We start from the raw sequence: 11,951 nt of genomic DNA on the forward strand, positions 1-11,951 counted from the left end.
TTTTTTTGAGACAAAGTTTCACTATGTAGTCCAAGCTGGCCTGGAACTTGCTATGCAGACCATTCATTGCAGGCTGGCTGGATCTCACAGCTATCCTCCTCCCTCTGCTTCTCGGTGCCAGTATTAAAGGTGTGTGGCACCACGTGTGGTCAAATTTATTATATATAATCTAGCAAATTTGTGTCAAGACAAAAATGGACAAAGAATGTGATTTGGAGTATGGACACTCCTTACATGTATAAGTTGTGATGGTGATTTCTTTTTTAACATTCCAAAGTCTATCTGTTGTAAATATTTATTCATATTCTTTCACAATGGAAAAAGAAGCAACTAAAAATTAGAAAAAAAAATTGAGTCCAATTTGTGCTGGTCATGTACTCTTGGGTGTGGTCATCCACTGGAGCTTGGTTGACCTACTGGGCCACACCCTTAAAAGGAACTCTCCCAGCAGTGATCAGTTGCCAATAGCTCTTTGGCTTGGGGTGGGGCGTTGTGGATTGTGCTCACCTCCCTTCTCCATGATGGAATTGTTTTCTAGAATGACTTTATGTAGTTATTGCGCATACAGTTAAAACTGTTGTGTGTGTTCATCAGTGTGAATGTGCCTGGAAAACACTCTTTCATTGTAATCAGCTACCACCTCTGGCTCTTAAAATATTTCCACCCACTCTTTCCCTGAGCATGGGAGGAGGGGAAGAGATGATATAGATATGCCATGTAGGGCTGAACACTCCACATTCTCTTATTTTCTGTGCCTTGACCAGCTGAGGGTCTTTTTGTTGACCAACATCTACTGCATAAAATATTCTCTTTTTGAGGTTTGGGGACTGCACTAATCTATTGGTATAATGCTAAGTCATTAGGAATCAGTTTAAAACTATGACTACTTAGCACAATAATTGTAGTAGGTTCCTCCCTAGGGTAATGACTTGTTAGTCACAGGTTCTTGGACTGAATATTGGCACCAGGAATGGATTCTATCTTATGGAGTAGGCCTTAAATTAAGTCACAAATTGGTTGACAGCTTTACAGTAAGGACTGAAGGTTCACATGTTAATATCATCAGACTTGCTTGTTTCTGGAAGGGACAAAATCATCTATTATAATGGGACTTCATTTTATTTTTCTCTATTCTATTTGAATTACATGCTATTTGTATATAGAATTACATGTTTATTCCCAACCTTACATCTTAGAGTAGTTGCTTCCCTACTTCCTGTGTCTGTTGCTAGTTGAAAAACTTGCCTCTCCTGTGAGCTGGAGCTGTGGTTCCCTCCCATGAACATGGAGCTGTGGTCCCTGCCTGTGAGCTAGAAATGTGATCCTCTTTTGTGAGCTGGACTTGTGTTCTTTCCTCTACTTCCTTGCCCTCTTCCCCCTGTGAGCAAGAGCAGTGGTTCCTTTTTGTAAGCTGAGCTGTGATTCCCTCCTGTGAAGTGAGCTGGAGTTTTAACAACACCCACCCACTCATGAACCAGAGTTGTGGTCACCTCCTATGAGCTGGAGCTCTGGATCCCTCACATAAGCCTGAAGATTTGGACCTCTACCATGAGCCATGTTTCCATGTTCCTCTGGTGGTAGGCTGATGCGTGGAGCAGAGTAGAATGTGGAAGACTTCCTGTTGGACAGCAGTTTCAGTCTTCTCTGAGTGACTATGTTCCCCACAGCCCCTCCCCTGAGGTCCCAGGCTGTTCATGACAGAGGCTTTTCCTCTTATGCTGGGAATGGGGGAGGCCTTTGTTATTTGCAGATTCTGGGCTTGAGAGGACTGATTCCCTGGAATGGATCTCCCACCTCCCCTGAGGCCCAGCTGTGGTTCTCTCCACACGTGGCCCTTGGTATCCAGGCCTCGATGTTGGACCTCTACCATTACCAGGCACCAAGAGATTTTCCATTATTTTTCTATTGCTCTTCTACAGCCCCAATATGCCTTCATCTCTGCCCTAATTGCACTTCTAGAGATAAAAATCATAGTCTAAGAAGTTAGAAAAAGAAATAGAAAGTACTGTAATAGCCAAACCGATATAATCCTCAAACTAACAATATGTAATTATATCTTAGACTATAAATTTGAAGATGTATACTATAATTTCTAATATTGTTTGCTGACAAAACTATACTACCAAGCTCCAACAATAATGTGAAATTTGTCACTGTTCCCATAATGTGAACTTGCCATTCACTCCCTTCCCAAATTCTCCAACCTATACAGAGCCTTTCAAAGTAATCATGTTACTACTTAAAGAAAGAGATACTAATAAAATATTTTAAATAAAAAAGGACCATCTGACACCAGTGTTTTGAAACTCACAAATAATTACTACTCAGCGAAGTTTAGAAGAGTCTCTGCAGTCCTTTGTTTCGGGTCTTCTTTGTATCAGTCTAGGGCCGTACTTCCTTGCTTTCTTCCTACTCTACACTAAGGGAAACCCTTCTCTCTGATGATGCTTCTTCAATGACTTCAGTAGGTTTTGTTTCTCTACTCATACTGCACCGTTTTCACTCCACTCGGGTCTTACAAGATATGTTGGGTATCTTGGTCTATCTTCAGCATCTATTTTTAATGTTTTTCAGCTTCTTTGACCTTTTATAAAGCTTCTTAGGTGCACCCTTAGCTTTGTCTCCTAGTTCTCTAATAGAAAATTCTCTTATGCTTGACTCAAGTTGATTTTTTAAATTTTTTATTAAACTTGTTCTTTAATATGTTCATCAGTGATTTCTCACCATTGTTGAAACTCCTGTGCCAGTATCTTCATTATTGAAATTATTATCTCCACTTCTGTTGGCTCTATCATTGTGGCCACAGTATTTTTTTAGTAATGTTTTTATTTATTCTTTGAAAATTCCATACTTATATACAATGTATTTTGATTATATTCACTCCTATTGCCTTTATCCAACTCCCTGAGATGTCCCCAACCCATCTCCCTCCTCACTTTATGAGCTCTTTTTTGTTGTTACTCCTTTAAATAACCCTCTGAGTCCAGGGATCTTTTCAGAAGAGGGGGTTGAAAGATTGTAAGAGCCAGAGATCAGGGAGGATTGGAACAAAACTGTGTGTTCTGGACATGATAGAACTTGTGAACTCACAGCAGTTGTGGTTGTCTGCATAAGAGTGACACAAGAGTGGGAAGGGGTTCATGAGCCCACACCCCTGAGGAACTATACACAATTGATGACTTGTGTGGGAGGTTGAGTCCATTTTCTTTAAGGGTGTGCTCCTGGTAGGTCGGCCATGATCCAGTGGGATGGCTTCACACTTAGAAGTATATGGATAGCATAAATTGGAGTCAATAGCTATTAAATTAAAATAAAAGTGGACACCAACGTATGAGGGTAGGAAGTGGGGTTGGATCTGGGGAGTTAAGAAGAGGAGTTGGGGTGAATATGTTTGAAATGCATTGTGTGAAATTCTCAGGGATAATGAAAATATTTACTTAAAAAATCCCCTGAATCCAGTTATTCTCAACTGTATGTGCATGGGTGTGGGACCATTCACTGAGGCATGTGCAACCTACCAGTGATCACATTCACACAAAAATGAACTGTTTCCCTCAGCAGTTATCAACTGCCAATCACTTCTGTGCTAGGGGTGGGGCTCACGAATCTTTCCTCCACTCCCTGGTAGAATGTTGATTGGCTTGATCTTGTGCAAGCAACTACAGCTGCTATGGGCTGCCGTGTGGAATAGCCATGTCATGTTTGGAAGACTGCATGTCACAGCTCTCTTTCCTATCTTCAGTTTCTTATGTTCTTACCACCTCCTCTTCTGTGATGTTTCCTGAGTCTTAGGTGGAGAGAGGTTGATACAGATGACCCATCTGTGGCTAAGCATGCACAGCTACTTATTCTCAGTGCTTCATAGCCATATTCTACAACTGTATCCTCATTGCCATCCTGAAGATGTGCTCTTCTATGGGCTGCCACAGGCTGTCTCCACCTGCAGCTTCCATCTCCTTGTGGTCACTCTGTTCTGTGGAGCCATCACATTCCTTTAGTGGCTCCACTGACCAGAGAAAGACTGTATCCATGTTCACATGGTGATGATCTCCATGTTGGACCACCTCATTTACAGTCTGAAGAATAATAAAATATAGCATGGGAGTTCTGAAGAGTGAGCTTGGCAGAATATTTTTAGTGCTGTGTTTTGTTTTATCACACTTGCTATGCCAATAATACCCCACAGATATAATGACAAAAGGAGATGATGTGTCTGCTGTTGAAATATTTAAGTGATGACATCATTAGTCAGTGGATAGTTTTCCAGTGAACACAGGGATTTAATGATGAGATTATGTAGTAGGTAAGGGACCTAGGAGGTACCTTTAATAAAATTAACTCAAAATTTTAGTTAAGAATATAAATTGCTTCAGAAAAATCTACTGAAAATCTTTCATATGCTGTTTTTGAAAGTTGTCCACTGCGATTTTAAAGTTATTATGCCTTATTAGAATTTCAATCTTAATTGTCCTTAAAAGTCCATATGACAAATGATTAGTGGTACTGTGGCTGATATAAACTTTGGTGGTGAGCCTAGGTTGGGGGATCACCTGTTCACTGGGTCAGGCCATCAAAAGAGATAGAGGGACCATCCAATCCCTTCGTCTCTTTTTAATATTTTCCATGGTGTGGGAGTTTTGCTCCCCACATGTTCCTGCCATGATGATCCACAGCAACAGAGTCAACACTGACTGAAGTCTCCGAAACTCTGTGCCAAAATATCCTTTTTCTTTCTATAAGATGATTAGCTCACCAATTTGTCATAGTGAAAGAAAACTGACTAGCGTATGATTAAAGGCATCAGATTGTGGCTATTTCAGTATCAGCCTATCCTAGATCAGCTTGATAACAACAGCTATGTGTGTCTCCATTGTAAAATAAATGTCTAAGTGCAATCAGGCAGTAAAATTCCTGATGTTTTCTTCAATAAGGTTATCAATGGGTGATGGGTCTTGTGGTCCCACAAAATTTTGGTGTGTGTTGACTTCTAACTGTGGCTTAGTTATGGGTTTCCAGGAAAAAAAAACCAAACAGAGGAGCCAGCTCTAATTAATTTGTGCATATTGTATTAGGTCACAGCAGGTCAGTTTCTCTGCTGAAATGATCAGGCTTCCCAAGCCACTCAGGAAGAGAGAAAACAAAAACAAGAACTTTCCAAGAGCAGTTAGCTTATTTCAGGGCAGTGAGGCTGTGAAGAGCAAATGTTTAAAATGACTTTATGTTGAGACCCACATCTGCTCAGACACTGGAGCTGACCTGGCTGTTTCTCTCTTGAAACTGGGACAACCTCCTGGAGAAATACAGTCAATGGTCCTTTGTATACTGACAACTGTCACAACTGGTTTTCTTTAATCTCTCTTCTTTAGTTCTGAAACAAATCCCATCTTCTTGTTGATAGACCCAAGAACATTAATTTTTTTTATCCATCCACTTATTCTTTCATTCATTCCAAAAATATTTTAGTGATTCTTATACTCCTAACACTATTCTAGAACAGTAGGTTTACAACTGACAAACAGTTGTACGTTTACAACTGACAAACAGTAAAGGATGTGATTTATCTTGTAGTTAAAAGTGAGTGATACAGACTCTGAGCAGAGGAGGAGCCCTATGAAGAAATCCAAGACTGAACCAAGTGTGGGAAGTTGATGTGTCAGGGCACAGTGGTCAGTGCAAGTGCTGCCCGAATTCTCTCTGGGTCTCCTGAGTGACCAGACAAACCATATAATATATTTTATGTGAGTTTATTAACTTACAAAGGAATGAGTACTCAGTGCCTAGCCCGGAGCTGTGACTCAGAGCCTGCCTTATCAGACTGTGTCATGCCCATAGTCCCCACTAGCATTCGCTCATGGCTCAGGGGCCAGCAATCGCCCCAGGTCCACAAGAGTCAGTCCATTCTGTCCTTCAGCTGGCTGCATGTCCCCCACACCACTGGTGCTACCTGTGGCTCCTGGCTTCCGTCTCAAGATGGCTCCCAGTGGCCCCTTCTAGTCTACCTTGGCCCACCAGGCCCCGCCCATTGGAGGAACTAGCCAATAGAGAGACGTCAAGGATGGCAGGCGGTACAGCCACTTCACGTTAAATGTTACTACCTGTGGACCGCTGTGTTAGCCCAATATTTCACTCATGTACTTGTAATTTACTTTTGAGGTTTCTGTTACAACAATAACAGGGTTGGTCATTTTAATAAATCCATGGTGAGCACAACTAGAACAAAGGATCACACATTAGGTATGTCTTCAACATCAAAACAAGGCTTACAGGGTGATTAGGAATCATGCCCCCAGAAAGTGTGGCAACCCAGGGAACCAGACCCAACATTCAAAACATCTTTTGCACTGAGAGAATTTGATGGGTCAGAAGAAAGTGTTGTCCACTTGAGCTGCAGGTTTAGTATTATTGTGGAATGGGAGGGGCAGAAATAAAAATCTAGGGCATGTCCCTGGGGGAAGTCTGATTGCTCCACCTCTCAAAAAGCCTCAGGATAAAGGGAAACTGTGGGCCATTTCATAGCTTAGGCCTGGTTCCTGTATCAGAATTTAAACTGCTCCCCCATAGCCACACCTCCTTCCATACCTTTCCCCACAGATGGCCCAGAGTGCATCATGCTTCCCCTGTGCTGTCCCCGACCACTTTCTGTCTCGCCGGCAAGAACGACGCAGGAGGACAAATCAGGATCCTTCTGCAGCAGTTTATTGTATGTGCATCTTACACTCTTAGAAGCTTAAAGACCGAAGACGCCGAGAAGCGGGAGAGCGGTTGCTTATATAGTCTAAAGGTCCCATCTATGACGTATAAGAAGCGGATTGGTTGCTGGAGATCACGCCACGGGAGGAGGCGAGGGAGAGCAGGCTCTTGTGCACGCCCCTTATGGGCGCAGCAGGATGTTTACTGTTAAGAAGGTCCGGATACCGGCGCCATCTTGTAATGGCGGCGGAGGCTGTGGCTCTCCACACACATCATGGCTTTTGGTGGTGACAACCTTGTGCATGTCAGGATGCTGAGCAGCATCTGGCCATCTGACCACTGGATACCAGAAACATTTTTCACCCTAGTCATGAGAAAAATGGCCAAAAGTCCTCTGGAAGGCAGCCACTCTGGGCAGGAATACTTTTATGAGAGAAGCAAAATGATAAAGTTGATGAGTATACATAGTAGGAGTAGACTTAGAGAAGTTTCATCTGCCAGTAAATATAACAGTTGCTTCCAGATTCCACTATTCTAAATAATAATACAATATTTGTATTTTATTATTTTCAAGCAAGAAGCTAACCCTTAACCTAACCCTAATTATTAACATGATCATAGCCTAAAGGGGCTCCTGTCCTGCATGGTGAAGGAGTGGTGGGTTGCAGGGGTCTGGGGTAGATCATCTTGATCAGACCCTGCCTCTGACCCTGAGAGTGGTTCCTGCCTGTCCATCTCCAGGCTCCCCTGCACTGATGAACATCATGCAGAACTGGTATTCCTTATTCACCCCGGTGGAGGCAGCCACCATCGTGGCGGTGACAGGTACCACCCACACCACTCTGCTGCGGCTGCAGCTGGACACTCCGGGGCGGGAGGAGCTATGGGCCTGCGCACGCACCCTGGCACTGCAGTGCGCCATGAAGGACCCCCAGAACTGCGCTTTGCCAGCCTTGACGCTGTGTGAGAAGAACCACGCGGCCTTTGAGGCAGCCTACCAGATCGTGCTGGATGCAGCAGCCGGTGGCCTCGGCCATGCACACCTCTTCACAGTGGCACGCTACATGGAGCACCGTGGCCTGCCACTGCGGGCCTACAAGCTGGCCACACTAGCCTTGGCGCAGCTCAGCATCGCCTTCAACCAGGACAGCCACCCTGCCGTCAACGATGTGCTGTGGGCTTGCTCTCTCAGCCACTCGCTGGGCCGGCAGGAACTGTCAGCCATCGTGCCCCTCATTATCCGCAGCATCCAATGTGCACCGATGCTCTCCGACATCCTGCGTCGCTGGACGCTCTCGGCACCGGGCCTGGGCCCACTGGGGGCCCGCAGGGCGGCCAAGCCTCTGGGTGCCGACAGGGCACCTCTCTGCCAGCTCCTGGATGCTGCGGTGGCTGCCTACACCCCCACCAGCCACTCTCGCCTCACTCACATCAGCCCGCGCCACTACGGGGACTTCATTGAATTCCTGGGCAAAGCCCGAGAGACCTTCCTGCTGGCCCCCGATGGGCACCTGCAGTTCTCGCAGTTCTTAGAGAACCTCAAACAGACATACAAGGGCAAGAAGAAGCTGATGCTGCTGGTGCGAGAGCGGTTTGGATGAGGGGCTGCAGGGAGCAGAGGCCTGGGGCCTCCCCCAGCCTGCCTCCCTGACACCAGAGGCCCTTTGGGCTTTTCAGTATTAAGTCAGGGAAGGTAGAAGCAGGAAGTGGTACCCTGACATGTGTGTGCCTAGGAGTGTGCAGACATGCGGGAAATCTGAAGCCATACTGCCACCTAGTCGCCTGGAAGGGGGTATGTGCCTAGGCTCCCCACAAGCTCTGACTCCCCCAAATTCACAGGTTAACTGGGGATTCCAGAAGGGCTGGGAGGCAGAACTTTCCTGAAAGTAGTCCTCAAAGTCAGTGTAGCAGAACCTCTGCAACCCACCCAGGTGGCTGGGGAGCTTCACATTAGGGCATCTAAATAACTTTGTTCTCCCTCACCCACTGCTCAGGGGTCCTGTCCCACTGTCCTGTGTTCTCTGCTCATGTGGCCCCTCTGCTCATGTGGCCCCGCACAGACCAATGCTTTACCACCACTGAAGGATATTTTAAGAAATGGCCTCAGCCAATTAATATCTCCTAAAAGCTTCTGAAAATCATTAAGTGTGAGTAATTTTTGTCTTTTTATTTCTAACTTTTGGGGTTGTATATATTTTGGGAATATCCTTGACCCTAGGAAAAGGCCATAACGGGTTCCTTGTATTTTTTCTGGAGCAACATATAGCCCCCTATCTCTTAATCTATATAAAGTGTCTCTAAGCATGACATCAAGTTCTTTTCTCTCTTGGCTACTGAGCAAAATATCATCCATATAATGAAGTATGATAGCATTAGGAAAGGCTTTTCTTATGGGATCAAGTATGTTTTGTACATACAATTGACAAATTGTAGGGCTATTCATCATGCCCTGTGGCAACACCTTCCATTGATATCTCTTATCAGGGTCTGCATGATTTACAGCTGGAATGGAAAAGGCAAATCTTTTTCTATCTTGAACATGTAGGGGAATAGAGAAGAAACAATCTTGGATATCTATTATATAAAGTGGCCATTCTTTTGATACGGCTGACATGATGGGGAGACCATGCTGTACAGTTCCCAGCATTAACATTTGTGCATTAACTGCCCTTAAATCTTGTAGGAATCTCCATTTCCCTGTTTTCTTTTTTATTACAAAAATAGGAGTATTCCAAGGTGACGTAGATGATTCAAGATGACCTTGCATTATTTGTTCCTGTATTAATAATCTTAGAGCCTCTAGCTTTTCAGAGGATAATGGCCATTGAGTCACCCATATTGGCTCCTCCTATTTCCAAGGTATGGGTTTGGGACCCTCAATGGCTCCTAGAAAAAACCCAATCCCTTTTTCTCCCTAGTGGTGATTGCTTCTAAGGGTTCTATGCTGCCTTGGAGGTTTTTACCTAATCCTTTTCCTTTTTGGTATCCCATTGTATTCATTATCTGTTCGGCAGTAGATATTTTGCATGTGGTCTTAGTTTCTGCCTGACTTTCATCTGATAATTTCATTCCCATATCAGCTAAAACGTCACGTCCCCATAAATTTGTTGGCAAAGGCAATACATATGGTGTAAACATTCCTTCCTTACCTTGGTCCGTTCTCCATAAAAGAGGCCGTGCGCTTATTGCGGGATTAGAGCTATATCCCAATCCTCGAAGGGTTTGGCTGGACTGCTTAAGTGGCCAAGTTTTAGGCCACCAATGAGAGGAGATTAGACTCTGGTCTGCCCCTGTATCTAGTATGCCTTCAAATTTCTTTCCCTGTATACTCAAAGTCATCTTTGGTCTGGAGCCCAAATCCATTATTAGATTGGCCTCATTTCTTTCTTCATTAGATATGGGTATTAATTGAGCAATGGTATCTCCCTCCTTTATTTCTATAGGCCATTGTGGACTGGAGCATAGAACCTGAAATTTTGGGCCCTGGACAACTCCTGGAAATACAATTATCTCTTGTCCTGAAAACTTACTACATCCTATTAGAAGACCTTGTAAACTTTTTGTAGAGGCCATTAAGACCTGCACGGGAACAGGTTGGGGTCCTTGATCTGAATCTAATAGGACATTGGAGGTGGCGTACACGTCCAATCTTCCCATTCCTCCGTGGGGGAGATGATTTCCTGAAATCGGTCCCCGAATCGCTGCTGCAATTGGGCTTTGGACCATGGGCATGTTTGGGCGGGGTTTCCATATTTGTCTGGGCCCTGGAACCGAGGGCCCCTCATCTCGTTTTTTGGCTTAAATTCTTGCTTTGGGCTCTTCCAAGGCCTTGGGGGAACCAAAAGTTTTCCCTCAATGTCTCTTATAGATCTACAGTTCTCGGCCTTGTGTGCCCCTTTTCTGCATCTAGCGCAGATTTCAGTTGTAAGATTATTTGGGGCTGCACTCTTGCAGTCTTTTTTAAAATGTCCCATTTTGCCACATTGATAACAAGGTCCTTTGCCTCTTCCTTGAGGAGCATTTTTGGCAATATGCATTATAGCTGCCGCCAGCCCTGCATTAGATAATGGGCCCCCTAACTCTCTACATACCCTTAACCAATCTTGTAATCCTTTACCCTTTCGAGGGGCAATGGCATTACGGCATTCTTGTGTTGCTTGTTCAAAAACTAATTGCTCAATAAGAGGCATTGCAGATTCTGAATCTCCAAAAATTCTGTTTGCTGCCTCGGTCATCCTGGCCACAAAATCTGAAAATGATTCCTGTGGGCCCTGTATAATTTTGGTTAGCTGGGTTGCTCCTTCTCCCTTTTTAGTTAAAGCTTTCCATGCTCTAATTGCCGTCATGGAAACCTGTTGATAGGCTCCCCAGGCATAAGTATTTTGTTCATTTGCATATCTTCCTTGTCCTGTTAACATTTCATATGTCCATTGTTGTTGTTCAGGGGTTAAGGAGGCTGCATTGATTCGGGCTTGCTCTTGTGCAGCCTCATACCATAGCGCCTTCCACTCTAAAAATTGGCCCATGCTATTAAGCATAGCCTTTGCAATAGTTTGCCAGTCAGTAGGCATCATAGAATCTCTTGCCAGTCTGTCTAGCTGTGCTAAAGTAAAATTTGCATTCACTCCATATTTTCTTACTGCTTCAGCCAATTCTTTTATTTGATTATAGTCTATAGGTGCATAGATCCGTCCCATGCCTTCTTGCCCTTCTATGGGTGCTTCAAAGACTGGGAAGGCCATGCCTAACTTTCTCCTCACAGTTTTTGAAAGGAGTGAGCAAGATGGCTGCATTGAATAAGGTGGGGGGGCAGTAGCAGCCCCTTGCCCCAGAACATAGGGCACTGGGTTCTTATATTCCAGTGGCCTGTATCTATTTTCTTCATAATTTGCTGCTTGTTCTTCTAATTCTATCTCTTCTTCTGGGCTTAAACTGCTCTCTTCTAACTGCAGAGCAGCAAGTTCCCTTGTGGGGTATAAATACCCCTTTGGTAAATTTCTTCCCTGTCTAAAACCTGTTACTTGGTTTCTTGCTCCGTCCTTTTCGACAGTGCTCTCTCCCCTGCCTTCCTCTGGCTTACCAGGAGGTCCATTTTCACTTTGGGCCCTATTTTCTTTTGCACGTGCTCCCATCCTTTCACTTCATTCGGTTTCTGATAGGCTGTCCTGGAGATCCTCTAGAACCATTTGCCCTTCCTCCATAACTTCCTGACAGTAACCCACGTGGAGGCATAGGGTAAGAAGCAGAATTACAAAGGCTCC

The 11,951-nt window shown here is 44.4% G+C and overlaps 1 protein-coding gene and 1 pseudogene across 1 annotated transcript; one reads left to right on the forward strand and one right to left on the reverse strand.

The window, feature by feature from the left end:
• Window positions 1-8,773, forward strand: part of LOC103748914 — a 15,678-nt pseudogene extending 6,905 nt beyond the window's left edge.
• An 828-nt stretch (window positions 8,774-9,601) lies between these two features.
• Window positions 9,602-11,681, reverse strand: LOC103748890 (igE-binding protein-like). Its single transcript, XM_008851675.3, has one exon. It carries the CDS (start codon window positions 11,481-11,483, stop codon window positions 10,305-10,307), a length of 1,179 nt encoding a protein of 392 aa, XP_008849897.1. The 5' UTR covers window positions 11,484-11,681; the 3' UTR covers window positions 9,602-10,304.
• Between the last annotated feature and the right edge of the window lie 270 nt (window positions 11,682-11,951).

The sequence above is a fragment of the Nannospalax galili genome, unplaced genomic scaffold, assembly GCF_000622305.1.
Source record: "Nannospalax galili isolate Female #2095 unplaced genomic scaffold, S.galili_v1.0 scaffold426, whole genome shotgun sequence".
NCBI classification, from domain to species: Eukaryota; Metazoa; Chordata; class Mammalia; order Rodentia; family Spalacidae; genus Nannospalax; species Nannospalax galili.